General features: G+C 36.2%; 1 protein-coding gene across 8 annotated transcripts in view; it reads right to left on the bottom strand.

Moving 5' to 3' along the window:
* Positions 1–745: 745 nt before the first annotated feature.
* The window catches only part of KCNC2 (potassium voltage-gated channel subfamily C member 2), a 203,225-nt gene continuing 187,813 nt past the window's right edge, over positions 746–16,157 (bottom strand). For 2 of the 8 annotated variants that reach the window (XM_045829883.1, XM_045829884.1), the window contains exons 3-5: positions 10,941–11,868; positions 8,694–8,858; positions 746–3,827 (exon numbers count right to left, since the gene is read on the bottom strand). In XM_045829883.1, coding sequence (XP_045685839.1) covers positions 3,691–3,827; positions 8,694–8,858; positions 10,941–11,868 — 1,230 coding nt within the window. In that variant the 3' untranslated portion in view covers positions 746–3,690. Of the gene's footprint in view, positions 3,828–6,595; positions 6,696–8,693; positions 8,859–10,940; positions 11,869–16,157 lie in introns of those variants that run through there. The other 6 variants (XR_006784637.1, XM_045829885.1, XM_045829888.1 and 3 more) reach the window with 6 other exon arrangements.

The raw sequence follows: 16,157 nt of genomic DNA, 5'->3' as shown, positions 1-16,157 counted from the left end.
AACACCAGCTACATGTGGTGTGCAGCTGACACAAAGGTCCATTCCCCAACAGTGAGATAGCAGCTGCCTTTGGAAGGTAAGGCATTTACCACTAGAGGCTCAGTAAATATTTAAACTATGAGAAATTATGCCAGGGAAGATTCTCTGTGGCAAAAGTATAAGTGAACAGTTCTGCCTCTCTGATCTTTTGCTCAATCACCATAAAAAATATTGACTTTCAGAATGTCTGTGATGATTAAGTTGGAAAGTATAACTCATAAAATGCCATATAGATATCAAATACCATAATAATTCATAATTTGGTCATCTCAAAGTATAAGAAAAATTAGCCCTGGCTGGCGTAGCTCAGTGGATTGAGCGCAGGCTGTGAACCAAAGTGTCTCAGGTTCGATTCCCAGTCAGAGCACATGCCTGGGTTGCAGGCCATGGTCCCCAGCAACTGCACACTGATGTTTCTCTCTCAGTTTCTCCCTCTCTTCCCTCTCTAAAAATAAATAAATAAAATCTTTTAAAAAAAGTATAAGAAAAATTAGACAGACAGAATACTTAGAAGAGTAAACCACTGGCTACATGCTTAGGAGTTGAATGACACTGAGAGCTATGTATATTTGTAAGTCCTTCCATCCCAATTTCTTTATTATGTGTGAGCGTCTGGTTTGCTGCCACGAAACATAAAAATAGTAAAGAGAGGAGCTCAGAAAAAAGTGAATAATTTAATCAGATAGGATTCAAGCTTACCCCAGCTTAGGTGTCTTTTATTCTTCATTTCAGTGAGTTACATTTCCACAGTTATCACCAAGGTTGTGCATGCACCTTGAATTTTTCACAAAAGGTCCACAATACAGAGATTTATAACTAGGTTATATGTTATATTCAGAATCCCAGGGGAACTAATAGATCCTAGAAATACTGATTAAGCAAGATGAAGAATTCTTACACAGTTTCAACCACAACAGTTTTAAAGACAAATACAAGCTTCATTTGCCACAAAACTCACCAAAAAGTAATTCATTGAAGAATATCTCTCTTATGCAAAATATACAATTTAGGATATAATTTGATTAATATTCTACTATATACTGACATTATTCCTTGGTCATTTAGTAAAAAAATACTCTCATTGCCAGAATTTTTCTATAATATTTATAATTGAGGTAACAATGACAAAAGACAAACTATGAATAATGGTGCTTTTTGTCATGGTGATTTTCTAGAACTAAACAACTATGTGACTAAAACCAGGTCAGTTTCAATAAATAGGCACTGGAAATTTGACAACATAATATGACAAGCTGAAAACGTAAGTGCTTGATAAGAAAAGGATACAATATTCATGAATCCAACCAACAAAGGGGAAATAAGAGAAATTAAGACAGACCGATATTACACCGAAATCGCTGCCTTGTGTGATTCACAGCACAATCTACCGCAGGCCCACGAGTAGTGGTAGTTCACAGAGGTATGGGCCATACTTGAAGCTTCAGAGATGTGGATCATGAATTTGGCTTCCTTTGATGTGAGATGTCCAAAATTATTGACCCACACACACATGTTGGTATTTACATTTGTTTCACGGACAGTGGCCAGTCCACAAGCAAACCACTCATACAGGCAGCACCAAATGAGTTCCAGCCACAATCCTTTTACGAGCTTTAAATGTTTCTTGAAGACACGGGAACTTCTTCCAAGTGCATCCTGGTTACATCAGGGCACATTCAGCAGCAGAAGCCTGTTTCCAGTACAGTCCTTGATATGGCTAAATTCCACTGTCCCTTTTTCAGCCATCAAAAGTCCATGCTAAATTCTGTACAACACTGCAGTCAATAACAGCAGCACCAGACAGTAGAGTATTATAATTCCTTTACCATAGAGCTCTGAATAATTATAGCTTTCTATGTGTGGTGTTAACAAGAGGATCACTGAATCTCTAAACATCAGATGGGTACGTCTGGGTAAATACATTGCTGTACAAGGTCTCTGACATGCAGGTCATGCTCTAGGACTTGGGGATCTAGAGTAATATAAGTTACGTGGCCAAGAATAAAAGTGATAATTGTCCTCCTAACAAAAAATAAACATGAGAATTAGAAATTAATCAACAATCTCAATGATCCTGAATGCCTTAGAAATATGGTTTATCCCTCAATATATATTATGGCATTTTTCTTCCCTCACATATCCAATACACCAGACACACTGTTGCTATTGCATTAGTGGGGATGTGTAAACAGAATTTCTTCCACTTGGACTGAATAAGACTCCCTAGAAGTTTGATTAGAGTGTAGAGATGAATGCTGGTTGGTAGGCAGTAGAATCTGACACTTCAGCAGGCAACCAAATGCAATGGTAACATTGCTGCTGCCTAAATTCTGTTTATCAGAAAGGTTCACAGTATCGATTAACTTAGTCTATCGGGCATCCTTAATTCATACACAAAGCAGAGAAGCTGTTCCAAGTAGCAAGGAAGGCAAGGGGATGGGAAAAGGCCCAGTACTAAAATCATGAACACCTTATCAGGCATTTCTGTGCTTTATGGAGACAGATGGCATATACAGTTAAGACAGGGAGCTAAGACAGACAGACAGAACAACATTCAGGACAAAGCACCTGATTAAACATTGACTGAAAATCTGATTATTCTTGTGAGTCAGAAACTTAAGGCTGGTCAAGTAAGCCTCCTGTGAGCAACGATGTTCTTTGATGTTTGCACAAAAATTAATAAATGAAATAAAGGAGGTTTAAAAAAGGCATGAGAGCTTTGGAAATACTTGGCGCTCTGCCTCTGAAAATGATGACAAATCCTGGGATTTAAAAAAAAATGATTCAATTATCAAGCAGCAATTCCTGTTTCAGCAAGGCAAGCCTGGCTGACAGTTACCTGTCTCTCATGTTTTGTGCCTTCCCCAAGCCATTAAGTCAGGGATCTGGCCTCGGCTTGCATGTAACCAGTAATGACAACCTCTTTGTAGTTATCTGTGTGCAAACAACCAGAGACATTCAGAACTCCAATACAGCACTTTTGAAGAAAGGTAAATCAATCAAGAAATTAAGCTGTTTAAGACAAATATTTCTTTCAAACAATAAATGAAAAAATGTCAAAGAGAAACTTGCCCACCTGCCCCACCATTCAACATGCAGAACAGTCGACCAGTTTCATATCAGTAGGACAATTGGATGCAAGTACACATATCCCGAGCCCTCCATGTCCCCTGAACTCTGTGCCATCACTTTCAGGTGACAGAGACAAGATGGTCCATGCAAATGAGCTGACGGAAGTCATGTGGTATGCAAGCAAGATAGGATCCCAGACATCTTCAGAATTGTGTAGAAAGTCACAGAAATGAAGGTCCCGTGAAGTGGTTAGCATTTGGAAGCACACTGTTTTAAATATATCTCCCTGAAAATATGTTTATGTATTAGTGTACTGGCCAATATCTGATACTATCTGTTATTTTATTGCAAAAGGACATCAGGGCAATTAATATGGAGAAGTAATACCACTACTTTAGATAATCTTTAAAGCCAGGATAAGATTCAATAACTACCCAAATGGCATTTCTGACTTCAGAAAACGTCATGCAGATTTGTACTGTGTTAATGGAGGTTGGAGTAACTCTACATTTAATTATTCCCATGATGGAGTAGACTGTACTCGAATTAATACAATTTAGCCGACTGATGCAGTTTGATTTACAAGATAGATGGGATGGGAGATCGAGAGCGCCTCAGAGGACAAGGAGAGTTGTAGGGTGATGTTACTGGAGAGAGCCTCAGAGCATTGCCTGTCAAGCCCGCTATGTTGTTTAAGCTTCGGGATTTTTCATATCCTTTTATGAAAAAAGGCACAGACATAAGTTGAATTCAACCAGAAAATAGACACAGGAAAACAATACCATGCAAGATAATCAAAAGTCCTATTTTTGAGCTCAAAACAGAGTTTGTTTACAAAGAATTCAATATTTAGACAATGTTTAACTCTAGAGAAACTGAAGTTCACTGCAGCTGTCATTCCCAAAGAGTAAACCACCTATCACAAATTATGGCTGCAATACTTTCAAAATCTATTCTTTCCCAGATTGTTCTTTGTTTTGATGTAATTTTGGCCTATGCAATACCAGAACTCTTTTAGAATTAGGCAAAGCAACTTAAGTAAGATATACACTTGGCTAATATTACTAAATTTCAGAATATGTTCCTGGAAAAAAATAAATGGATTATTTCTCCTTTTTATGTTTTAGTATTTACTAAGCTGTTAAAGCATGCTTAACTTTAAATGGACAACTCTTTTTATAGCATATTTAATCTTCCAGCTTTATGGAGTTAAAAGAATGGTTCTTAAATAATGACATTTGATGCCATTATCCAAATGATGTTGAATGAATGTCCTTATCTAATATTTTCAATAAAAAAGTAAAGAAAATATAAAATGAATGAAATATAAATTGAGTCATAATTTCAGTGAGTTAAAGTCTAATTTTAATTATATGTTTTCAGCTGCCTTCTCTGCTAGGAATTGAAAACAATTTTAATTTAATTCGCCTTTTCTTTTTATTATTTTGCATTATAACCTTTTGTTAATGAAATTCATGGACTTACAGAATAAAAGGTTTTTCTCACAACCTTTAACCCAATAGTTCATCTTAACTACTCAAGAAACACTCCAACAAAAAATGAATACAAATAAAATACAAATAAAAGAAACATCCTATCAAAGTAACCTTTGGAAGAATTCATATATTGTAATACTTTTCATTAGAAAATATCAGAGGCAGTTAAATGAGGTAGGCAGCACTTAGTGTCAAGTTAGAGGAAAACTATCCTGAAAATAGGGCAACTATTGACAAGAGAAGCAGTCATACAGCCTAAGAAAGATATGTTCTGACAGCTCCATTGAACAAGTGTGGTGCAGCAGGAAAGTAAAATTCTCTGTTGGACAGCCAACACTGAGCAAATAGTCACAATTCCAGTGAGCGTCTTGCCTCCCTCAGACTGATGGCACAGTCCTTGGGCCCTGATTCGCCTCAGTGTGCCTGACGACTCTACAAAAAAGAAAGTGGGCCTGGTGTGTTTCCTTATGTTCCTCTCAGCTACTTCCTTCTCTAATTCTTTTACTCTCATGAAACTTCTGGGGAAGAAACCACAGCTATCTCTCCCCCTTTCCCTGGAAGAGAGGTGATTTAAATGATTTAGTGATTATTCAATTTACAAGGGCCCAGGACAGATTTGGATACGGGTATGGATGGCAATAACAGCTCCTTTGCAGAGTAGGGCTGGACTGAAGAGGAACCCCTTCCTCACATACACACACAGAAATATTCAGCAGACTGGATGTCTTCTTTGGTATTTTGTAGATGGAAATTTATGCCATCCATTAACTATAGTGAAGTTCTCCAGGAAATAAATTCTGCTAATGAGAAAATTATCTGCCAATATATTTTGTTAGCTATAAAACATGGGAGGTGGTATGTACTTTACTCTCCTCTGGTGAAGGATGGTATAATTAATGGGAGGATGTCTTAAGTCATTAAAAAAGAATTCTAGGTGAGTTATCCTCACACAGGGACCTTCATGTGCCTGGAGGGCTACTAATTACCTCTCTTTGGTAAAGTGATTGAAAATATAACTGGAAATTTCAGAAAGAATAATTTATCCTACTTGACTGTGTCACCTGAAAATATAAACTTTACCATAAACATTCATTGGGTTTGATGAAAAGCAAACTTGTGAATATGCATGGCTGGAAGGGGTTGTTACTACCTATGAATCATCCACATAAAAATGCACACTTTGTCCCCCACAATCTCCATGCTCCCTACCTGACCTACAAAAATATAAAAATCTGTTTGATAGTTTTATATTAATCATACTGGTTACATGTAAATCTTGGCGGCCATTCTAAATGCTCGATTATTTTTCTGAAAAGTAGATTTTAACATAAATATTATCTATTTTGTTTATTAATCCTTTTTTAATAACTATAACTTCATTGTTCATTTGAAAGGGCTTGCATTCTAATTTAATAACAAGTATTTTAATAGGAAAATTATGTTATTCATATAAATATATTTTTCTTTATTCTGCAGGTCAATTTATGATTAGAAAATTTGTTAAAATTTTCCCCAAACTTTTATTATGTTTACATTACTTTGAACTAACATCTAAATACATGGTGTGTATTTTATATAGTTCTGAAGAGCAAGTGTTTATTTGAGGCAATATTGAAACTGCCTATCCATGTATTAATAATGGGTATGTTTTTGTTTCCAATAATGTGATTTCCTAAAAATGACTGCATAAATAAAATCATGGATTCTAAGTACAGAGAGTTTACTCTTTTAGGGAATCTATAAGGTGTCTTAATGTATGCTCAACTATATTCATATCTGTTAATAGAAAAAGAAAGGTAATCCAATATTTTTTTCATCTATATAGGAGAGAATTTTCAGGACTCTAAAATCAAATCAGTAAAGAGACTAATTTGAAAAGTAGAAAAAAAGGGGGGATCATATAGGAAATAAACATCTGAGTATGAATAATAGGAGAAATCTACATCTACATAAAAGGAAATATATAATTTACATAAAAGCAAACAAAACACAGGAATGAATTCTTGATAAAAATGACAAGACAACACGCTAAGAAGATTAAGTGAAGTTAGCCAGAAATGTTACCAGACCTAGGTGAAAAATACAAAGCTGCAAAAGAATTAAACAAGAGTGAAAAAAGAAGTTGATTATGGTAAGAAATGACAAAGAATAAAATGTCATAGATAAATTTTCAAAATTTTTCCCATTGATAAAGAAAATTTGTATTTGTGAAATAAGATTGTATGCATAACTTTTCCATACAGACTAAATATCTTATTAATTGCTTTGCTCATGAAACTTTGCCATTTTACAAGAAAACTTTATATTTACATAGTGCTTTATAATTTGCAAAGTTTCATATGTGATCTCCTTTGACAGTTTAATATTCTTACATTAAAAAACAAAATGTTCTTAAACATGTAATATAAATACTGCGTGTTATATTTTATGACTATATTAAAATGCAAAAATTTAATGACATAATACATATAAATACATACATATGTATATACACTCATATACATGTATATACATATATAGTGAATTAAGATGTATAATGTACTTAAAATATTGTTCTACATAAGGTATTATTTGATATTATTATGATTATTTAATGCATGTACATATTTCTTGTTCAAGTACTATAATAGAATATTAACTACCTTTATCAAATATTTAAAATTTTTTAAACAATATTTATATGTTAAATAGCAATCAAACATATTCAAATGACTGAAGTACATTTCAGGGAAAGGAATGGATGCAGAGAATGGAAATAATTTAAATGAGGAAAGATTTAAAATATTGCATACTGAAGAGACAAAAGAAGAGTCCTTTGTCTTCTGAGACTCAAAGGCATGGAGACAGGATGATGTAAAGTGCTCAGAAGAAATCAAGTAGAAGTATGACAAGGGTAATGAGGTATTTCAAAGAGAGAGAGCATCATAAAATAAATATCAGAGGCTTAAAATAGTAACATTCAATAGGGGGAAACTGCAATGAATAGCAAAGAGCACAATATTTTTAAAATTCAGTTGCATGAATATGAAAGTTTTGGAGTGGCTTTTCATTTAAATTCAATCCACTGCATAAGAATTACTATAAATCTTTTTCCATTCTGTCAATAAACAGAGAAAATAATCATGTCAATACAGCAACTGGAACCATCAAAGTAGGAGTTAATAAGGAGCATATTGTCACTTTGACAAGGATGGGAAATGTAATAAAACTAATTCTTAAGGATGACATAAAAAGGGCTCAATTGTTCTAATATCTGTAAAGTTTACACAAAACGAAAGCAAAAAGCAACACCCAGGAAATGGTCAAAATGGCCCAGTCTAGGAAAAATGAACCATGTGAGGGAGTGAAGCTTTGGCATTACGTTATATTCCTTAACCAAGATGCTGGCCCAACAAAATTATACATTCAACATACTTTCTATGCACCAGGCACACTTCTGTGTGGGTTGAAAAACAGTAATAAATTTAAAATTATTATTACCTTGAAGAGAAATTATGTAATCACATTTTATAAGTACATAAGTAGCCTTTCAAGTGATTGAGCACAGTATTCTAGATGGCCAAGGATCTTGTACCTTTTCAACCTTCTAACACTCATGTAAACTACAGCAAAAACGTGGTCAAACATTGGGTAACAGACTTAATTACAGCCCATTTAGTGCTTTTCTTTGAAAATACACTTACTGTTTTATAATCATCAATTACTTATCAATTATATACATAGAGCCAATTAGTGAGTTTTATTAGTTGTGGGGAAAAAAGATAACTTTTAAAGATTGCTACTCAACAATTGGATGAATTAACTTTTAAATACTCCATTACATTTCTTCCCATAAAGGTATAGAAAATCAGAAAAAAACAAAGGAAGGAAGGGAGGAAGGAAGAAAATGACATTCAGACATGACAGCCAAGTAGACTGTTATGATACATATTTTTAATGTTTATGAGAAAAGATGTGATGAGAATTGGAAAAGAGCACTATGTGTAGTCTTTCCAAGAAAATGAAAAATAATTTTACATCACTCTGTATATTTGCAGCGCTTCATTTCTAAGTCACCTGTGAGGATCTGACAAAATGCATGCCTACCTTTCCTGATCCCTCCATCAGAAGCACACGCGTAATCACCTGTTGTCAGTAGGAAACATGTTTCCCCTCTTCTGTTTTTGTCTCTGGTACTAGAGCGTCTGATGGGGAGCCTTTCTGGGGGTGATAATGATGGCTCACGTCCCGAACTGTCATCACCTGATAACACTGGTCACAGCACCAGGCCCATTGACAGACAGTGATGGATGAGGAAATGAGACAGACAGTACAAAGAGTTTACACCAAATGTCCATAGTACAGTCACTCGGTATACAAAACAGAATAATCACATCAGGATAAGAAAAAGATTTTCATCACTCACCACGAAAATTTACATGGACCAAAAAATGGAAATGTATTGAAAGAGATAAAAACATTCTTTGGGAAGTTTTAATTACATTTTGGATTCTATCTAATAAGAAATTTACTTTTACAAAACTAACATGAACTCAAAGTAAGTGTGATCATGAAGGAGAATACAAATTAATATCTTACAGTTTTTGACATGCGATCTAGTTACTATAAAAAGGAACATTTTTTTAAGTGGAGCCTATTTAAGGAAAAACTAAGTAAGTATCTGTCTTCGCAGCTCTTTAATAAACAAACTTTTATTATTTTCTGGAAGTAGCTTTTCCCACAAATTATGATAAAAATAATCCAAAAGCTCACAAACTTTGTGTCCAGGTTCTATACTTTGAAGTGAACAAATAGTTTTGTACATAATGAAAGAAGATCAGGTTCTCCAAATGCCCTTGAAAGAACTGTTTACTTCTGTATGCTTGCCAAAGATGGTCACAACCCATCCGCCTGGTACCAGCTTGTTATAACAATGTTCCCTGGGCTGAGAGTGTGTGCTCTTCCTCCATGCCCTTCACAAGGTGCAGGTCCTCTGAGAACAGTCTGATGCAGCCAGCACCACCAACTAAATGCCACCTTTCTGAAAGACACTCTTCACCTGACAGTTTCTGATATATATTGACAGAATTTGCAGAGCAATCTACTGACTAAATATAAGGACTGTGAGTAAAATCTTTAAGAAGCAATTCAGCTCAGGCCACATGTTTTCCTATTTATTCCATAAAACCTTTGTAAACTAAGGAGAAAGCCAATGAAAATGTCACCTGCCTTTGTTTGTTTGTTTGCTTGTTTGCTTTGTTTAATTGGTGATATTTCTAAATTATCCAAAATGATTCACATAGGATTATCACAAATCATTTTTCTATAAGAAAAAAAATACATGTAATCAAGTTATAGTGAATGTATATATATCTTAAATTTTCATAGTGGGCTAAAAGGTAATTAAGTTGTTTAACCTAAAAATATTTTACTGGTACCAGACATAATAGACTAGAGGTGATAACTACTGATGATCACTTTTGCAAACGGAACATCAATTTCCAGTCAATCGAGTCCATCTATTCCAGGTTATCTATGGCAATGGAGAAGAGTAGGAATTCAGCTAATGTCAAACAGTTAATCATCCAGTGTCCAGTGTAGGAGGGATGAAAGCCCAGTGCATAGTGCATAAAAGAAGAAATCCCACAGAAAAATTCAACATTGCCATTGATTAGCCAAAAGCAGATCATCTATCCCCAGAATAGTGGTGAATTGATTATACAGCACCTTGCCCAATCCAAAGGTACTATGTTGATACACTACCTAATTTAAGAATAATTAAATGTAATCAATCCTCCAGAATATTATTAGGGAAGATCTTTGTTATTAAGAAGGCTATCTTCCATATCACCTCTTTGATGTTTATGCCTTTGAAATGTAAACATCCATTCTTCTTAAGTAACTGCTTCTTATGAGTTAGGTGCAAATGCATGGCCCCATGTGGCAAAGATAAAACTGAGACAAACACACCAAGCCAAATGATATGGGGATCAACATTTTGAGGATGAAGGATGGAAAATGGCCAGTATCATACCATCACATCATGCAGGGAAACAAAGAAACATTGGCACAAATGCAACACACAGGCAAAAGAAAATATTGGCACCATCAGCAAAGGACATTCCCACTGAAGCAGGAAAACTCTACAGACCAGCTAGACAGACTTCTACTTAGAATTCATTTAGAAAAGCTACAATCTCGCTACCCTTAAGCCTGACACAAACACAGGTTTTGTGAACGGGTAGAACTGAAAACTCATGAACATTAGTAGAAAATGGGAATGATCACCTTCTACCTAAGGGACATACTGGTCTATAAAGTACTTAATGGCATGCATGTGGAATTGTGCCTTACCTGATCTGCTACGTTCCAGAAGTCGATTGTCTTTGCCCAGGCATGTGTCACCCTGTGTGCTATTGCAGGCCATATTTAATTCTGTCTTGCAAAAAGTTGGTGAGCTTGCCTGAGGGGCAGGAGGGATGTGCTTCTTTCTTTTTCTCGGAAGTTTCTGCTTCGCCATTGCCAAGGAGTAGTACATTCCAAAGTTGTTGACAATGACAGGCACCGGCATGGCAATTGTCAGCACTCCAGCCAGAGCACATAGGGCTCCCACCAGCATGCCTGACCATGTTTGGGGATACATATCCCCATAGCCCAATGTGGTCATGGTCACCACAGCCCACCAGAACCCAATGGGAATGTTTTTGAACTGTGTATGCTCACTAGCTGAAGGGTCGTTAGGTTGAGCGCCTACTCTTTCGGCATAGTAGATCATAGTCGCAAATATCAAAACTCCCAGAGCCAGGAAGATTATCAGCAGCAAAAATTCATTAGTACTAGCTCGAAGAGTATGTCCAAGCACCCTCAGACCTACAAAATGGCGGGTGAGTTTGAAGATTCTCAGGATCCGCACAAATCTTACCACCCTGAGGAAGCCAAGGACATCTTTAGCAGCTTTGGATGAGAGCCCACTGAGTCCCACCTCTAAGTAGAAGGGTAGGATGGCCACAAAGTCAATGATATTCAAGAGATTTTTGATGAATTCAAGTTTATTGGGAGAAAAAACAATACGGACTAAAAACTCAAAAGTAAACCACACCACACACACTCCTTCTACGTATGTCAAGGCAGGATCCGTTTCAATTTCATACTGTAGAACAACACTTGTGCCATTGATGACTGGTTCCGTCTTGTTTTTAACAATGTTGAAAGCTTCGTGGGTCTCCAGGCAAAAAGTTGTGATTGAAACCAGGATGAAGAACAAAGAAGCAAAAGCAATAAACTGTAGTGGGGGAAAAGAAATATAAGAGACAGAGTGATTTAAACTATAACATACTTAGATTCAAACTGAAGAGCACCACTCCCTGTAGAGGAAAAACAATAAAGGCAAATGGTAAGATTTCCCTTGGGATGTTGCTCGAGCGAAAGAAAAGACTACAGGTAACATTAATTAGAGTCATGCATGCAGTGCATTTCAAGTTCTGTTTTCAGCTTATACAGGTAAAAAATTTGATTTATATTGGAAAAAAAAATTTCTTAACTGTTTTGTATACCTGTGAAGACAGCATAAAAATCACTCCTAAAGAATTTTAAAGGGCAACGGACTAAAAAGAATAACAAAGGTAGACTATGGTTCCAGATATTATTTATGGTCCTAGAACTCTTCACGTAGCAGATCAAGTTTCCCATCTATAAAGCAGATGTAGTCCACACTACAGAAACTTGGGAGCCACCCAAATTTAACTGTAGGCTTCTACCTAGAAATAATATGTTCCAGTTATCATCAAGTATGAACATGAGAAAAAAAAACCTCTGAGTTATGTTACTATCCAAATTATACCAATTTAAGGAGGAGACTTTTCCAAAAGATCAAATCTAGGCAAGAAGATAGGCAACATGGCTGAAGAGGAAGAAACGGAGTTAAGGAACAAATTAAAAGACAATTTCTTCCTCTCCTGAAAAAGAACTCTAAATGTTAGAGTATCATGTAAGTTACAAAGTATCTTTTACTCAACTTTTTCATTTCTTTGGTCATTAGTACATGAGTACACACAGCTACTAACACAGAATAATCATAAAAGTTCTCTTATGTAGTTCTTACTAGTACCAGACACTCTTAAAAGCAATTTACATAATTAACTCATATCAGTACTTATTAACAACACGATTCCTACGGCATTTTACAGTTCTGGAATGTTAGCTACAGAGTGTGTAGATTGGAACAGCAGGTTTTCCAATCTGCGCTTCTGTTCAAATTGCAATGAATAAATCCCAACCTTGCACAGAGACCCTGACTTTTTAAAGGTGAGCCTCTCTTTCTGAAAGGCCTTAAGTCAGCCAAAAACATTATCTTGGTTTTAAAATTAGGTTGTAAGGTGACTTTAGAGCAGCCTGACTGTTGGTAGCATTCCTTTTAACTTGCTGATCTATTGGAAAACCTACATAATTCAATTATCTTAAAGTATTCCTACCAGCCCCATTGTTCAGGATGAAGTGAAAATAATGATGTATATTGAAATGTTTTTTATTTAAAGTACTATACAGGTATTATAAATCATCATTATAGATGTTTTAGTACACATTCAAAATATAATTATTACTTCTTTAAGAACTACTAGAACTTTATGTTTATTAAATGAATTATTATGTTGTCAGTAAAAGATCAACAGAGTCTTAAGATACCACATTTGGTGGTTGGAATGACTAACATGAATCATCTTGCACTTGGAAATCATTTAAATTGCCCATCCATATTCCTAGAAGAGGAGTGTGACCTCCACACCACATTCATTAAATATATTTGGGGAGTTCACACCAAGAGAATTCCTCACCTCCTTATCAGACATCAGACATGTGGGAAGAAGACAGCTGCATTTGTGAAACTTCCTAGATGATTGCTGTGTGTACTAAAGTTTGAAAACCATGATAACAGTATTTTTTTTTCAGCAAATTGATAACACAATTGATAAATCATTATTAAAAGAACTGGAGGAGTTTTTTAAGTTATAAGCATTTGTGAAATCTTAAAAGAACATTAATAAGAAATGGCTACTACCTCCTCAATAATGGGGTGCTTGCACCTTTGTGTGTGTAAGTTGTGACATAATTCTGGCCTTCACACAAATACCTGTGAGCAAACAAAGGAACTGAACAGCCTCTCTCCATATATACACAACTCCAACACACAAAACTTTGGAAGCCAAAAGTTGTTTGTTTGTTTTTATAAGTCATTTGGGATTTGCATTTATCAATATTTTTTAAATATTTTATTTATTTATTTTTAGAGAGAGGGTGAGGGAGGGAGAAAGAGAGGGAGGGAAAGGGAGAAAGAGTGGTTGTTTCTCACTTGCCCCCTCCCCCACACTGGGGACCTTGCCCACAACCCAGGCATGTGTCCTGACTGGGAATCGAACCAGCGATCCTTTGCTTCACAGTCTGGAGCTTAATCTACTGAGCCACACCAGCCAGGGCTGCATTTATCAATATTTTTATTAGCATTACTTAAAGTACAACATGACAATTCTGTATTTGTATCATTATTGTGATTTTAATACTTCACTGTATCTTTACCTTTTAAATACTTTTTAAACCTGCTGGAGTATAACAATAATAGAATAATAAAAGTATAAAAAAACAAACTTTGGCATTCTGGAGACAATATTCATCTCAGAAATAGGTAATTATTTTGCTTTAAAAACTCAGCTAAACAATTTCTTTTTTTGTGTGGTAAAGAGTAAGGACACTAAGTGTGGTATAGAATGAGAGAGTTGCAACAGAGAACTCAAGTAGAGTGCCTAATAATATGGTAGGAAATTGGAAGTTGGTCTGACAGTGTGGAAGTCTGAAAAAAAGTTGAATTCTAAAGAGAAGAAAATGGGAAAGTTCTCAAAAAGAAAAGAAGAAACACCTCTAATATGATGACAAGAAAGGGAGAAATCCCTCCACACACAGAGCTGCAGAAGTTTGGGATACTAATGGGAATATTAAATTGTAAGATGCTGTTGTACGAACAGCTCAGCATTGACAGTGCTTTGAGTAACAAAGGTAGTGGGCCCGAGGAGGACAAATAGAGGGCAGCAGTCAACCATGGGAGGCAGGATACACAGTGAGGTTCAAAAACACAGGATGGTAACAAGAGTGAAAGGTAAATTTAGTCTGCATGAGGGTCCTGGGAGATATTGGGAATGACAGAGCTGTCCGTGAGATGAAGAATAACTCATTGTATTAGGAACTGAGCATGACTGTCAAATGAAAGGGAGACCCCAGAAACCCTGAAGACATGGAGTTACCCAGAGGTAACACGTGATTGCACAAGCAAGGAATCTGTGCACTTGATCTGAACTTCATTTAAAGAATCTTGGATACAGAAAATGCCTTCTTTCGTGTCTGACTCACTGTGCTTAGCTGAAATGGGAGAATATGAGGTTAGATTGACTAATATTGAGAAAAAAAATAAAAAGAAATAGGGGAAAAGGTTTTATTTACTTGTGTTTTTCCTCCACTGAACTGTGAACTCTTAAGGACTAGAATGATATCATGACCATTTTTGTCTCTCTTGCTTCTGGCACAGTTGTTAGTATTTAGTATAGCTGGATGAATGGATAGAAGGATGGGAAAATTAAAGAAAGAATGGGTAAAAGAACAAAATAATAAGGTAGAGTGCATTCTAATGGAAATACAAATGATGTTAAAAAAAGAAGTAACAAGTATTGCAGGTTCAATTCCCAGTCAGGGTACATGCCTGGGTTGCAGGCCATGACCCCAAGCAACCGCACATTAATGTTTCTCTCTCTCTCTCTTTCTCCCTCCCTTCCCTCTCTAAAAATAAATAAATAAAATCTTAAAAAAAAGAGAAATAACATATAGAAACCAGAAAGTATAAATATGGAAGCAAAAAAAGTCAAGTCTATAGCAGAAGCCAATGTAACTGGTTTATTGATCCAAATGTTGCTAATAGTAGCTTCCATTCATTCTGTTAATGGAGTTTGTGTCTTAGCAGGTAATGTTGGAAAACAAAATCACATTGTCATTTCTCTTTCTTTTCCCCTTTGATAAGACTACAAACTCTACAGGCATTAAATCAAACTGAAGTGAGGTATTATCACAATTTAGAAACAAGGTATGTCGAGGCTTCCAGCCAAGGTGGAGGCATAGGTGGATGTACTGTACCTCCATGCACAACCAAGATTGGAACAACAATAATTTAGAGGCAGAATAACACCCAAAACTGATAGAAATTTTATCTGAATGGAAGTCAGACAGCCAAGAAGTTGAAATAGACCCGTTCATCCAGACCGGTAGGAGGGAGCAGAGACCAGCAGCCGGGTGCAAGGCGCAGCGGAGAACAGGGAGAGAAGGGAGCATAAGGCAACCAGGAGCACATAAGGCATCTGGGGCGCACAAGATCACAGCGGGTGGACCCTGAGTACGCAAGCAGCAGCTGGCAGACCCAGTGAGGCGGTGATTGTGGAGCAGGGCAGAGCGCACAACCCAGGATCCCAGGGAAGGGACTGAGATCCCACGGAGAACAGAGCTACCGCCATTGTTCCCTCTCAACCCCGCCCCCACATA

Source organism: Phyllostomus hastatus, unplaced genomic scaffold (genome assembly GCF_019186645.2).
Source record: "Phyllostomus hastatus isolate PE091 unplaced genomic scaffold, TTU_PhHast_1.1 phas_scaffold_93, whole genome shotgun sequence".
Taxonomy (NCBI): domain Eukaryota; kingdom Metazoa; phylum Chordata; class Mammalia; order Chiroptera; family Phyllostomidae; genus Phyllostomus; species Phyllostomus hastatus.
The sequence above is the reverse complement of the archived record's forward strand: the minus strand, read 5'-3'. Positions and strand labels throughout refer to the sequence as shown.